General features: G+C 40.9%; 1 protein-coding gene across 2 annotated transcripts in view; it reads left to right on the top strand.

Moving 5' to 3' along the window:
* Positions 1-16,106, top strand: part of kirrel1b (kirre like nephrin family adhesion molecule 1b) — a 96,963-nt gene that overhangs the window by 65,986 nt on the left and 14,871 nt on the right. For both annotated transcript variants that reach the window (XM_074652135.1, XM_074652134.1), the window contains exons 3-9: positions 3,298-3,447; positions 4,784-4,941; positions 7,897-8,047; positions 8,726-8,831; positions 10,910-11,058; positions 11,665-11,792; positions 12,937-13,063. In XM_074652135.1, the coding sequence (XP_074508236.1) occupies positions 3,298-3,447; positions 4,784-4,941; positions 7,897-8,047; positions 8,726-8,831; positions 10,910-11,058; positions 11,665-11,792; positions 12,937-13,063 (969 nt within the window). The remainder of the gene's footprint in view (positions 1-3,297; positions 3,448-4,783; positions 4,942-7,896; positions 8,048-8,725; positions 8,832-10,909; positions 11,059-11,664; positions 11,793-12,936; positions 13,064-16,106) is intronic.

Genomic DNA, 16,106 nt, shown 5'->3' with positions numbered 1-16,106 from the left:
TTTATACAGCTGTTGATGAGAGTGTGGGAGTGCAGATTGTGCATTAAATTCATACCTGCGGTTTGCACTACACACACACACACACACACACACACGTAGGAGATCTGCGTTCATTCACTGACAAAAACGTTTCTTTTTCGACGTCACACAGTTGTGCATGTGAATATAAAACACATGAAATATAAAGAAAACCCTTTTTACGATCAATATATAAAATACATGTGTGTATCATGTTTACATGTATCAATGCAAACACCTAAAACACATCTACTCACTACCTGCGGGCATTAGTGGCAGTTTATTGTTCGTCCTCCACCTCCTCCTCCTCCTCCTTCTCCTTCTCCTTCTCCCCGGGGTGCTTTCACCTCTGTGGTTGCTACGCTGCGAGGTGCTGGAGTGGATGATGTAATCTCCACTAATACTTTTGTCCCCCCCCCCCCACCCCTCAACCACCCTCCTTCCTCCTCTGCGCACCCCCAACTGCCTGCCTTTGCCATCCGAATCCATGATGTCATGTTAGGATTGGGCACGGAGGATCAATGAGTGCCCCCTAGTGGGACGTCACGCTCAATTATGTCTTTGTCTGAGAGGCGAGGGTTCAAACAGAGAGAAAAGGGGGGGTGTCGTAATTGGAACGGTGCTGCCTGTAGTTCTGCAGTCTGTGTATCATACAGGAACTGTATATGTAATGTAAATGTGCCGATGTTTGATCGGTGTTTGTGCAAAAACCCCTCGGCTGTTTATCTCTGACGAGTGCTCCTGCGTTCACTACCTTCCTCTCTGTGTGTGTGTGTGTGTGTGTGTTTGTGTGAAGGACGTATACTATCATGTTGTCCAGAGGCTCCAGTTAATGCAAAAAGGTCTTCGAAATTTCTGAAAATAAATGCTATTAATGCTTAATGCTATCTGCGTGTTATGATAAAAAGCTTTGACATTTTCACATAAATACATGTCCCATTTGTTGCTCTCTGTCTCTGATTGATGTAATGCAATTGTGATTCAGCTTTTATCCATTTCATAAGAGCTTTTACATCTGATTTATGTTGTAAACAACATGAACAGGTGTCAGCAGAGGATGGAAATACTGTCACTGGCATTGAATAAAAGAGAGATGATGAGTGGATGCGGTATTGTTTACAAGGGTTTTCTGTTCCTTTTCCTATTGTTTGTGCTCCTTATACTGAAAAACGACGTGACATGCAGCTTTAGAAATTACAATTGAAAGTGTTATTTCACCAAAATTAATGATATTATATATTTCCTCATCTTCCTTTAGTGGTATCTATCCATCCAGATAGTTTGGTTTTATTTGCAGAGGTTTGTAAATATCCATCTCTGAGATGTCTTTTTTAACTGCAATACAATGGAGGATTTCATTTGAGCAACTCACAGCATTGAAAAACAACATGTAAAAATTGTGAAAGCAACATAATCATTCCAGAAAAAAAAGTGGAGCTGTAGATAATCCACAAAAGCAGCACGTTCTCATCCCCCTTGGCGTCATGTCCCACTTTATTTTCGGCATCAAAACCACTACAGTTACCCTTGGTGTCACTTTTAGGATTAGGCAATAAAACCACCATAGTTAGGTTTAGGCAAAAACTACATGGTTGGGTTTAAAACCCCTACGTTTGTACAAAATGACACTGAACGTTGTGAATACGGAACATGAACAGCGGCCTCCTGGATGAAAACCTTGTGTTTGTTGGACCCATCCACCGCCCCTCTCGTGTCTCTATTGCTCTTTAAACTACGTCACCACACTCCCGGAGAACTTTCTCAGAGTATTTACTGTCGCAGCGGATGGGTTTACATTATAGTTAGTGGAACGCCCAGTGTGTTTCAAACTGGCGCTAAAGGCTGCCATGTGCAGCAGTATCGAACGCCGACGGTTGTGACAAAGCCGCAGTATTTAACACCTTGGGAATGAGAACAGGTTGACACTGTGAACAGTTTTCATAGGGACTACTTTTCTTTTTTTATTGTGTTTATTGGTTATCAGTTTTACAGATAAGTTAATTACAGTTAATTGCATTTGTTGTGTTTTACAAACAAGAACAGCGAAATGGACAAAAAATGAAATGAATAAATAAATGGCAGAGGATTAAAAACACACACACACAAAAAAAGAAAAAAGGGGGCGGTTCAAGTTGCTTAAGTATTTATCATGAAAAGATTCATTGATGCAGTGTATCCAAAAATAATGACAATGACTGTTGGTCTGCAAATTACCTATGAAGAGATGTAAAGCTTAGATTCAGCATCATCCAGGAAGGGACGCCACATTTTCTCAAATTTGCCAGCAGTGCCACGACGTATTAACCTGAGTTCCTCTAGTTTTAAGTGCTGTATGACATCTCTTTTCTCTTGTTTTCCGTTTTTCCAGTTTAGGAAAACAACTGTGATTATAAAGGTTACGATCTTGTCTTCTAAGAAGACTATCCTCTCCTGAGACGCTGAATTTAGCAATCAAAGAATCAGGTTCTATCACCTGCCCAAAAACCTCTGATAGACTTTGGAAATAGATTTCCAGTAGTTAGATCATTTTGGACAGAGCTAAAACATGCGTGCCAGAGTAGCAGGGAGCTGTCACTTTTTATCAAAAACTCACAATGTGTTCAGTAGATTATTAATTTAGATAAACTATTCCTTTACTTGAACTAAATTCCTTTGCATATTCTATTATCTATACATTTCCAGCCTAAACTTTCTGGGCAGGAATTGAAAATTTGGGACGGCTAAAATCACTGTCAATAAAACTATGTTCCCACAGATTTTAAGACATTCTTCATAACAAAAAAAATATCATAATAAGGGAAAAAATGCCAGCTCTAAAATGTGAAGCTGGAGCTTTTTTTTCCCCTGTGAATTTACATTTCCGCCTAGTTTTCTAAATGAGCAGATGGAAATAAAAAGTTTTGTTCCAAAACCTGAAATAAAGTTATTTTTTTCAGTGTTACTACCGGCAACCCATCACTCAGTGTTTCTAAAATAAAAGTGATATTATCCTCAGACACAGATCGTTTGTGAAGGCATTGCTATTATGATGATTCATGACTGTAATAGCAAGGTGTAATGTGTCTCTTCCTTCATGCCAGCAATCATTTTGGTGGTACCACTATTTTTAAATTACATTCCAGGAGTTCATTTTCTAAACTCGTCAAGCTTTTCTGACCTGCAAATAAGCATGCATGACTCACAGTGAAGCTAAAACAAGCGCATGAATCACAAAGGGGAGCATTAAACTGGATGTCTCTCCATGTATTAAACTGTAAACCTGTTGTGTGTCTCCTGCAGCGTGGCCCAGGTACCGTGTGATTCGGGCTCTGGACATCGGCCAGTACAACTTGGAGATCTCCAATGCCGAGCTGTCTGATGACTCTCTGTACGAGTGTCAGGCCACAGAGGCCGCCCTGCGCTCCAGGAGGGCCAAACTCAATGTACTCAGTAAGTGAACTGGCTGCAGATAAAGGGGCCATTTTCTTTTAACCAGCACAGTTTGAGCAAAGGACCTTTTCATTCCAAGCAGATCGGAGATGATTATCAAATCAAAGAGAGAAAGGGAACAGGCTTTAAACTCAGCGGCACCTTTACGGATGAGCAGTGTGGTGAAAGTGCATGATCAATTTATATGCATACATGTTAAGACCTTGGTTCAAGTGGCTCTATACTACTGACTATATTTGATGCATCATTCATACATTAAATCCAGGCGGCTACCTCAGGGTCTGAGAAGTGAAGTCAAGGTAGAAGTGCCTTAAACTTGCATTCTGTCTAAAAGCCAGCAGGGGGCGACTCCTCTGGTTGCAAAATGAAGTCTGATTGTATAGAAGTCTATGAGAAAATGAGCCTACTACTCACTTGATTTATTACCTCAGTAAACATTATAAACATGAGTCGCTACCACGGCGTTGTCCGGTCTGGGAGTTGTCCGTGTTTTCGTCTTACAACTTTTATCCTTTTCACAGTGTGTTTTCAGTTCATGAAAGTTAATTGTAAAAATGTTTTGTTCCCTAAAAATGTCTTATTCAGCGTTTGGTTGTACTCCACCCTCTCGTGTCACTTCTGGTTGCAAAATTTAAATTTTTCACTCTGTTGTTATTTTACACATTACATAAAGGTCTGAAAATACATATACACATGCACAAACAGGACCTATATACTATACATGCATTAGAGATGTTCATGGACAGGCACCCTGAGCAGTCAATGGGTGATGCCACGCTGACTATGTCCACTTCTTATATACAGTATGAATACATCTTTGGGTTTTCTATCTGTTTCCATCAGCTTCCAGAATCCATGAGTTTCTTTGGTGTTGGAAACATATTCTGCCATTATTACAACAAAAAGCTCACAGATTTGGGTGAAGCTGCAGATGGAGAAAGTTAAGGAAAAACACCATAAACAGTCACTGTTATGTGGCTCTTGAGCAAGGCATGTACTGTATCTCCTCAGTCTTGTGGAGCTGCCCAACTCACTAGTTACCATGGGCATCTTAACGTTATAGCCATAACCTTTATATTTAGCAGGGAGCTGCCCTTGATTCTGCAATACTGATGGATAACCATGTGCTGTATTTAAAAAATGTGAACTTTTAAGGAACACGGCCTTGTTTTAAGTATGATAGTAATGCTTCTTGAGGAAATTCAATGTTTTAAGTTGAAGGAATTCGTCCCCCCCAAGTTGGACAGTATTATGTGTATGTATAAGTGCGCGAGTGCACACTTGCATAAATGTGTCCTTTTTAAAGCTTGGATTCATGTGTGTGTCTCTCCTCCAGTCCCCCCTGAGGACCCGGTGGTCGATGGAACCCCGGAGCTCCTGCTGATGGCCGGGACTCCGTTCAACCTGACCTGTGTGACCCGCGGGGCCAAGCCTGCAGCACACATCCAGTGGACCAAGGATGGAGTCGCTTTGGAGGGGGCCTTCCAGTCCACGGTGACTCACACACACCCCATGCACACATGCAGATAATAGCAAGCACACGTGTGCAAGTCATGCAACATAAACCCCACATAAAACCATGAAGAGATTATTACACTAAAAAGGAGATCTGCATAATCTCGAATGCCTTCTGGTGGCCGCAAAAACACATCGTGGTACCTACAGTCTGCTCCTCAATAGCAGCCACTCTCAGTCTGCTTGTTTGTTTGTTTATATGCTTTTTGCCGTGGGCACTGCAAAAGGGAATTATAGTATGCACATCACCCCTGGAGTCCTGCATTAGGGGAACACAGTATGCAGTGCAAAGTCAGCACAAGACTTTCTTGGTTCTTGGTTGACAAAATGAAAACATCTAAGCAGATGGGGACCATATTTAGTATTTAATGCTTACAAATTGCAGATTCTGACCTGATAACCACTGGGCAGCAGCATGTTGTGCCTTGCAACCTTGTAGGAGACGATTAATACAGTCTATATTTTCAGTAGTGTCAATGAAGGAGCACAAATATCACTGAAATGCTTCTATATACCATATCAAATGAATTACTTTGCCAGCAATTGTCGACAGTATTTAACTCTGCAATGTGATGGTTCAGTCCTCCACACTCTGTTACTCTGTTCCTCTAAAACTGTTACTCAATATTTAGGAGCTTTTTAAAGAGACAGTTCCCCCCAAAATCCAAAATGCATATTTTTCCTCTTACTTATAGTGCTATTTATCAATCTAGATTGTTTTGATGTGAGTTGACGAGTGTTGGAGATTTCGGCCGTAGAGATGTCTGCCTTCTCTCCAGTATAATGGAACTAGATGACATTCGGCTTGTGGTGCTCAAAGCGCCAAAAGAATACATTTAACAACACCTCCAACGCTCGACAACTCACACCAAAACGATCTAGATTGACAAATAGGTAGGAGGAAAAATATGTATTTTCGATTTTGGGGGTGAACTGTCCCTTTAAGATTTCAGTTGATTTGTAAATGAAGTGTTGCAGCATGAGGACAATTTGGGAGAATCAATGTAATTGTACCTCTGGTTTCTCTAAGAGGTTTTAAAAGTAAATGAAAGGTAATGAGGTTTGGAATGAAACCTGATAATACCTTCATGGTTACCTATACTTTTATCAGGTCGTAGGTTCGATTCCCACTCGGGCCACATCCTGTAATTAAGTTAAATGGATGTACTCGTGGTATTTCAGTAAACTTTATATTCACATACGTACTGATTCTAAACCATTAATGTATTTAAATACATAATATGCATAAGTTCCATCTTTGACTACAAGAAAAGAGAAGCACACGTGGATACAGAACACACACATCCTAGAGACATTCTGTCACTTTCTCCACTTTTTGGTCGTGACACAACTTGAAACATGCACAGATCCAAGACATGTTTAATTAACTCCCGTGCACAGCCACAGACTCTCTCTCTCTCTCACACACACACACACACACACACACACGCATGGGCAGGAACTGTGCTAGGTGACACTTACAGTCACAGCGATATATTTCTCCCACAGTCACACTCTTCACACTGCCGTATATTCTCCTACACACATGAAATTATGCCTGCAAGCGAACACACACACACACACACACACACACACACACTCACATATGCACACTCATGCTTTCATATGCACACAGAAGCAGCAGCAAACACTGACTCACACACTCAAACACAGATGTTTTTACATCTCTTGCAGCCAGTTCTGTGCCCCCCCGCACACATGCTCATACATATTACATGATGCTCTTATGTTATCGCGTTACTGACCACGCATTTACACTACAGTGAAGGCCGTACACACTTTCATGACAGATTTTGTGGCTGCATTGTGAAGCAAACCACCTCCGGAATCCAACAAGACTCTCACTTTATAGACACTATGAAATGTCAAACCGTGAACAATGCCTATTGCAAATTCCCAAAGCCGAAGATGACGTCTTCAAATTGCTTCTTCTGTCTGATCAATTGACCAAAACCCCAAAATTGATTTCATCTAGACTGATATAAAAGTGACTGAGTAATGAATGAAATATTCCAGCACTACTGTGTTTCTTATTCACACACGTATTCAGCTCTCATTTGAATGCAAGGTCCAGTGTCTCTATAAAACTGAATTGCTTGTATTGGAAGAACATTTTGCAGACACTTATTTTCCTGCATCAACATTAAACGTCTGAATTATGATGATAAAGTGCAAGAACACCGATTTCTATAAAACTGCTCCTTTAAGCTCACTTGCTCACCTCCTTTCTTTCCTGTCCACTACTTAAAATAAGAGCAGACTACTTTAAAACCATTCTCCTCAAGTTCACCCACAATGTGTGGATCTCAGTCTTTTGGTTGGCTCCAAGTGGGGTCTAGGTTGATCCGACTGTAGTGCCAATACAGTCGACTCTGTTATCTTAGAGATCAATATCCTGTGGCTGCTTCACCAGAAATCTGTCACCCATCTTATGTGCGAGAAGGTCAAGAAGATCCCACTCACCTCCGTTTAAGCCTTTAAGGAAGCTGGTCAGCTCCTTCTCGCCAATGGCGAGTATGTTAACACCCTAAGCCCATTAACTGCTACTATGGTACCTCGCTCGGTTTTGGTACTGTGTATATGCACTTTTTCAATTTCCAACTTGTTTCTTTCCTGCATCATGTCGAAAAAAAAAAAAATTTCTAACTCCAGATTGCAGTTTCTATTTCAATATTATGCTATTTCTTGATCACTCTTGGCTCCATTAGTAACCCTCCTATGTCTCTCTCCTTTCTCCTCCCCTTCTTCTCTCGTATTTCTCCCATGATATTTCCCGTCTCCTCCATTTTTTTGTCCTTTTCGTCCTTCCCCATCCACCGTGCTCATCCTCCTCTTCTTTGATGTTTCTCTCTCTGCTCCCTTCCCTAAATTCTACCATCCTCTCCTCTACCTCCCTGTTTCTTTGGCGAACAGGAAGTGCTACCTGACAGGAAGAGGGTGACGACCAGGAGCTACCTGCCCATCACACCAGTCGACACCGACAGCAGCCGCAACTTCACCTGCGTGGCCAGCAACCCGGCGGTGCCGATGGGCAAACGAGCCACTGTTACCCTCAACGTCCACCGTAAGTTGCCCTTTTTCTCTGTCAGAGTGTAGAGGTTCACAGGCAGAGCTGTTTTTGTGCAGGCACACAGCAAAATCACGCTATAATTTTAATTAGCTGCCCCAGCACTTGCCAACTTGAATCATTATCGAATCATTATCGAAGAACAACACACGTACTGTGCATATGAATTTACAGCCACTATTTTTTTTCACCATTCTCAAACTTGGGCTGGTTCCAGGTTCGATTTAGCTGTTTGCATTGATTTGGCACCATGCATCTTTGGAGCCGGTAATTTTCTCCTAAAGCCAGTTAAGCAAGTTGATTTTCTTCAACATCTGGAAAACCTGATACTTTTAGTGTTTTAAGGGATTTCAATTGTGTCCCTGAAGAAATAAGAAATGGTTGCTCACAAGGAAACTGCAGTTTGAATTTTCGATCAAGAAGATTGATGTGTTTTTCCAACACGGTGTCGTTTGTAATTACTGGGAGAATAACTGCAGTAACAGTAGATGTAGAATCAGTGCTGTGTTAGTACAGAGGGCTGTAGAGTGGTGGGGTTTTGTACTACCAGAATTTATTGTGAAATGTATAGTTTGTGTGGGAAATGAATCCTCATGCTGCATGGCAAAGCTGAAACACAACAACCATGCAGTTTACCTTTAGTTGACCATCAAATATGTATCTCTCCCTGTGTAGACCCTCCTATGGTGACCCTGTCCATCGAGCCTCGCTCTGTTCTGGAGGGCGAGAGAGTCACTTTCACCTGCCAGGCCAATGGCAACCCTCCCATCATTGGCTTCAGGTCTGAATGAAATTTTACCAGAATTTAACCTTAAAGGTAGCCGACTATGTGGAATATTCATGACACTGGTGGCTGTTAAGTGAACTGCAGTCAGCATCCTGTTGCTCACACGCGTGCTCACACTCCATCGGCGAGAGCAAGCATCCTGGGTAGGATATGACATTACATTGCAAACACATATCATATTTAGAATAGTGTTACTATCTGTAATGTTCCTATTAGGCCTGTCAATTGTTTAGAATATTTAATTAATCGCAAATTAATCTATTCAAAATGTATCTTAAAGGAAGATTTGTCAAGTAATACTCTTATCAACATGGGGGTGGGCAAATATACTTGCTTTATGCAAATGTATGTATATATTTATTATTAAAAATCAATTAACAACACAAAACAATGACAAATATTGTTCAGAAACCCTCACAGGTACTGCATTTAGCATAACAAATATGCTCAAATCATAACATGGCAAACTGCAGCCCAACAGGCAACAACAGCTGTCAGTGTGTCAGTGTGCTGACTTGACTATGACTTGCCCCAAACTGCATGTGATTATCATAAAGTGGGCATGTCTGTAAAGGGGAGACTCGTGGGTACCCATAGAACACATTTTCATTCACATATCTTGAGGTCAGAGGTCAAGGGACTCCTTTGAAAATGGCCATGACAGTTTTTCCTCGCCAAAATTTAGCATAAGTTTGGAGCGTTATTTAACCTCCTTCACAAGCTAGTATGACATGGTTGGTACCAATGGATTCTTTAGGTTTTCTAGTTTCATATGATACCTGTATCTTCACTCTAGCTTTAAAACTGAGCCCGCAACAACCTAAAAAATTGCAAGTTGAGTTAATACGTTAAAGAAATTAGTGGCGTTTAAACAAATTTGCATTAACACGTTATTACTGCATTAACTTTGACAGTCCTATATTTTATTTGGACCCCTTGGTTCCATGATACTAACTTTCCATTTTTGCAAATTACTTCATCAGCTGGCGTTGGTTGCTTTGTAACGTTAGCTGATAAAGTAATTTGAAAACAGCAAGCTAGCCAACTAACCAGCCAGATCAGACCAGGGAGTCTGGAAGAATTAGCTGACGAGAGGCAAGCCACACGAATAAACGTCACATCCTTTGGGTTTTTCCACCAATACTGTCCCGAGTCCTTCAGATAGAAATCAGTCCAAAGGCAACTATGAAAGTCGGGGCAGGTCTCAGTTTTTAAGTTGCGCTGCAGTCCGTTCACACATTGGCAAAACAAAGTGATTAATACATAACTGCTTCACATAGTACCTGTAAATAGAAAAACTGAGTTGACTTCAATATCTAAACATTCTGTACTATTTATCAAACAATCAATATGTTTCTACTCTATTTGACAGCATTGTAGCAACTTTATGTCCAGTTCAGGACTTTTTGATGATGGTCAATGTTTTTTGGGGACAGTGTTTCATTTGATACCTGCAGTCCAACATCAGGAGCCAGACTGCAATTCTGTTTAATGCCAATAGATTTCCTTTCATCTCTTCCAATCTGCTTGTAACCGCCGTCTGGAGGCGATCCTGAATTGTAATTTCTGCTTGCAGAACAGAATTGGTGAAAGTATTGAACGTTTAAACAATTAAACACCGACTTTAATCTTAAGTGACAGCGCTGAAGCTCTGGAATTGCTAAATGCTGGACTTAAACGCGGTGGTTTTAATCTGAGGTTTGAGACTGCACCAGAGGGTCCCAGAGTGGGAGCACTGCCAGGCACTTAGGCACTAAGCCTATTGAGTGTATATTAAAATGTCATCTAATGGCAGATGTGCAATATGGTTATATGATTTTGAGCCATATATCTGGATAACAGAAATAAAAAGGAATGTATTTCTTTAGCTTGCAATCATTCCCTCAGGTTTTGACATCAAGGCTTTTTAAATGCTAGTTTAATAGCTTTAATTGATAATATAAAAACACTCATTGTCTAACATTTGTATCACCACCAAAAATATGCTTTTGAGATCTCCTGCTGACAAACACACATAACAATGATTTGTAACGCTTGAAAACTTGTTAAATGGTGATGTTGTTCTCGGTCAGGTGGGCAAAAGGCGGCGTGCTGCTGGAGGGTGCCAGGGAAAGCGTGTTTGTGACCACAGCAGATCACTCCTTCTTCACCGAGCCTGTGTCCTGTCAGGTTTTCAACGTTGTGGGAAGCACCAACGTCAGCATCCTGGTGGACGTGCACTGTGAGTAGAGTGCAAACACTCCTGAGCTGAGTGGGACTCTGATGATATTTATGTGCTCTCGTAACTATATTTGTCAGTATTTGTTTGAAGAGCCACGCTGCATTTATTTTGTTAGTACACCGTTTTCCTGTATTGTGCAGAATGCATTTGCAATAGATGGTTACTGTTTAATCTCTTCTTTCAGAGTCAGTTTAAATCAATACAACAAAGTTTTATGTCATTTATTACTAGTTACTGAAAATATTTAGATAAAACAATTTAATTAATTGAAAAATCAGAAAAGGAATGAAGAAAAGGTATGTCCATTTCACTGTTAAGAATTACAGGGCGAAGAGGAAAATGTACTATATGTGTTTTGTAGTGACGTTTGTCACTTGTTATCCTTACTGGCGTTACGTTGTTTCCGTACATATTTTACTGAGTATACATACTTATTTTATGTAATTGTTAATAAGTGTGTCACATCACGTTTTGCCTCGCTGTCGTCTGGTGGACAGGTGGGTCTATTACACGCTTTGGTGTGATATCGGGTTGTATTATACCAAGTCTGTATTTTATTAAAAAGTGTCTGCATACAGGGGCTTTAATGCTTATACTCTCTTTCAGTTGGCCCAATACTGGTAGTGGAGCCCAGGCCAGTTACGGTAGATGTGGACGCTGACGTCACGCTGAACTGCAAGTGGTCTGGAAACCCCCCACTCACCCTCACCTGGACAAAGAAGGGCTCCAGCATGGTGAGAACAAACCATCAAACCTTGACCCCGACCTTTGATCCTGTATATATTTTATATTCATGCCTGATTTTTAGTTTTTATTTCACTTAAATGTGACAAATAGAGAGGCGAAGTTCCGCCTCTTCCGGTGGACCACCATGGGACTTTATTTCAGAAGAAATATGTGCGCTAGTCACTGGCAGAGACAAATAATGTTTTGATCCCGTTTCAATTGCGCCATGATTCACACATATGATGTTGCAGTTTGTCGTAGGTTTGTCCTAGTATCATTTAGCTTTGTGTGAAAAAACTCAGTGAACTACATGTCTTGTCTCGCATAATATAAGTTTATGTTCCACGCAGAAATTAAACGTTATCTTACCTGATGTGTTTTGTCCAGCGACTCCTGGTCTTTTATCAACCGGGATGTGAAAGAACGAGCGAGACCCGTTGCTCGTGTGAGTTCATCCCAATAGGAAACACACAGGCATTGTAGCTTCCGAGAAAGAGAGACGTCACTTACATGAATTTTGGGCCTGTAGTCTTTCTAACTACGTATTTCTACAGTTTTACGACAAACTGCGACTTTCTTGACTTGCAAAATGTTGATTTAAATTGACAAACATCATGTGTGTGATTCATGGTGCAATTCAAACAGGATCAAAAAAATATTTGTCTCTTGCCGTTGACTACCATTCATATTTTTTTCCGAAATAAGGTCCCATGGTGGTCCACTGGAAGGGGCGGGACTTCGCCTCTCTATTTAAATGTATGCAGGAGGAAAGAGAAAGTCAGAGCACCACATATTGGGGTTAATCCCACTCCTAGAACTACGGCCAAATCCTCCATAAAACAAGCCTACTGTATATTAATGTCCGAGACCCAGACTTCATAAATGTTTGCTCAGTTGTAAAGCACACGATAAGAAGTGAGACTCCGTCTTCATATCTTAAATCTTTAATTCATGCCTAACAAGTTGAGAAAAGCTCCAGGAAAAAAACTAATGGAGCCTGCTGAGTAAATCAACATGTTTTATGAATTAAATATAGATCTCCCTCCCCTCTTTAACATCTCTCCCGGTCTGTCTATCTCCACTCTCCACCTCACAAAGCTACTCCTATCCTGCTTCTCATGCATACTTATACTTGTTTGTGTGTGTGTCCAGGTGCTCAGCAACAACAACCAGCTGTATTTGAAGTCAGTGAGCCAGGCTGATGCAGGCCAGTATGTCTGCAAGGCCATCGTGCCCCGGATTGGAGTGGGAGAGACTGAGGTTACACTCACTGTCAATGGTCAGTTACCATCCAATTACTTTGCTATTAATAACAGTGCTGATATTAGCAGTAATTATAAAAAAAAAACATGTAGAAGAGAACTTCTTATACACAGCAAAGCGCTGCTTATGTGTCAAACATCTGAATAATGAACCCACATGGACCTCCATGTTGTGTTTGTTTAATCTATAATCATTCTATATTATCAGTATCTCTCCAACAGCTGAAGCCACCGAATGTACAGAGTCAAGTACTGCGTGGGCGACGACCCAGTCTGATTCATTCAAGCCCAAGCCTGACCCAAACCCCACTGCTAATTCTTCAGCCCTAAACGGGCTCAAAGCCAACATTTCAATGTCAAAACTCTCTCCCCGAGAGACCGGCAATTACTCAATAAATCAAAGCTGATTCACCAAGAACACAATGACGAAAAGGGAGTTCACAAACGCTCTTTAAATCTTCGCCAACTGACAAAGGGCGACATTCATTGGCACGTCCTTGAGCTTGGTGAGCTAGTGGCTACTTTCGTTCACTAACCGGGCAATAGAGTGCTACAGGAATGACTCCTAAAACCCAGAAATGAGTTAGCATTATCTGGTTCCCTCGTCTGAAAGTCAATGGGTTTTTTAATGTTTTTTTTTTAATTAGATGCCTGAAAAAAGGTCAGTGGTTAACACAAGCTTAAGAGATTTTAACGTTTTGTTCTACAATATAAAATACATAAATAAATACCCTGTGAATTTTGAAGGTTTTATGTGTCTTAAAAAAGACGGTTGCTAACATCATGCCCACTTGTTCACCTTTACAGCCTTGTTATGTATATTCGCAATCATGTGACCTTGGTGTAGTTCGTTTATAGTCTAACGTTAGCTTTTTATTTCTGCCGATTGCATTCACACTTCAAAAATCATAAAAGTGGTGTTCATTTGTGAATATTATCTTGCTGAACAAAACGTGTAAGTATCATAAACGTGTGTTTGCCACAGAGCTTTTTTTCTGCAATAATCCAAAACCCAATGAAAAAATCCCATTGGCTTTTTGTCAAGGGAACCAGGGCGATGCTAACTTCCTGGTTGGCCTACAAAAATATGTCATCCTTGGAGCACTCTATATGTTAATACAGATAATATAAACATAAATATTTGCAACATACACTCCTTCTCCCAACTGAATGCAAAACATGATGCATTTTGTGAAGAAGAAGAAAGTTATTGGATGGTGCAACACAGCTAATATGATCGCTTTCTCTGTTTTGGGTCCTCAAGCTGTTTTTTTACATAACTTGACGCAAGAGATTATAACCGTAGTCCTACTGTAGATACTTATGGCATACAGTAGGTTTCATTCCATACTGCAGCACCGGATTTCACCCATTGAACACTGGACACATCATACATGATCCGGCTGTATCGTGCATTAATTATAGTCCCCGCCGTAGTTGTGTTTACATTCTTTCATTTACTTTGTGAAGCAGAGCGACGGTGGGCTACAAACATACTTATATAACGAGATACATCCAGGTAACCTTCACTTGGCCTTGACTCATTACTGAATAAGAGACTACTGCTGTGCAATGGCTGCGTTTAGGTTCTTTCATCCATTGTGCAATATGAGCAATAATATGCGATGAGCAGGTTTCCAGCGGAGATGCCTTTGCAGCAGTAGATGAGTCTTTCTTTAACTTCCTTGTGGTATCTCTGCTGCCGCCATACCTTCGACGTTTTGTTTGATTTTTGAAGAGACGCACATCAGCTACAGCGTAGCATAATGTGTAGCTCTGAAGTATAAATAGGTGGTCAACAGCGTGAATTCCAGGGTCAAAGTTCACCCCACACAAAAGAACCATATAACATTTTAAATCATGTTATAGATGTTGGTGTGACCAGGTCCTATTTTGCCCGAGCCATTCAATAGCCATTCAATGGCTAGCTGTCACCTGTTTTCTTTAAATGGATTCTAGCTTTGAATTATGAGGATGACCTCTTTCTTAAAGCCGTTTCTCACCAGTAAAATGCAAAAATGCTGTATGGGAATACGGAAAATGTATTAGTCAAACATACATTTCCTCAGGTGGACATCTGCTGAAATCAAGGTCCGTCCAATGCATTTTTCCCCTCGCATGAATGTTCCTCAGAGGTGTGCAAGAATTCATAAGAACCCACAAAATCAGGTTTTATAAATTTCTGTGCAACGTTTTCAGATGAAAATCTGTGCTTGTGGGTATGAAACAGCTTTTTTTTTTTTTTAAAGTTATTTTTTTGGGGGCATTTTCCATTTTTATGACAGGACAGTGGATAGAGTCGTGAAAGGGGGGAGAGAGAGAGTGGATGCCGAAAGGGCCACAGGCCGGATTCGAACCCGGGCCGCCGCGGTCAGGACCAAGCCTTAATACATGGACACCCGCTCTACCAACTGAGCTAACCCAGGCGCCTGAAACAGCTTTTAATCCCACCCACAAAGCTCTGAATGCCTGTGTTGTTTTTCCAACTGGGAAACAAACGTCAATGAGCACAAAACCCTACTGCTTCAAATTGCCGAAAAAAAATTATCGCATTATGAAATATAGTATAAAATCTTCTCACTGGTGGTCCCTGGTTACGGTTCTTATAGTAAGGGTTGGTGTGGTAATGACTTTTTGATATGTTGTTAATGCTGCATTTCATTCATTTTCGTTATTTTATGTCATTATTCTTGTAATGCGTGTAGCTATAAAAAGCCATGTTTCTACAGTAGCCTTGAACGGACAAACCAAACTCTGTTAACTTTTCCTGCTTGGGCCGGAGTCGATAACGTTACTTGCTGCCGTCGTCGCTGCTCTCTCTCTCTCTTGCTTCACCACTCACTTTCCACATACACACACACATTCTAAGCACTCTACTCTTACAACAACTGGCTATAAAGAGGGACATTCACGTTTCCGCGTCGGCCACCGTAGCTCTCCAACACGCTTGGCACACGGGAGAAGTTGTAATCGGCAACCTCACCACTAACCGGCAGATCCTACACACTGTTCCTTTGATATTCTATTGCAACCTTGGACAACTTTATAGATACATAACAT

This window comes from Sebastes fasciatus, chromosome 11 (assembly GCF_043250625.1).
Source record: "Sebastes fasciatus isolate fSebFas1 chromosome 11, fSebFas1.pri, whole genome shotgun sequence".
Classification (NCBI taxonomy): domain Eukaryota; kingdom Metazoa; phylum Chordata; class Actinopteri; order Perciformes; family Sebastidae; genus Sebastes; species Sebastes fasciatus.
Note: the sequence above shows the minus strand (reverse complement) of the source record. Positions and strands in the feature narration are given on the sequence as shown.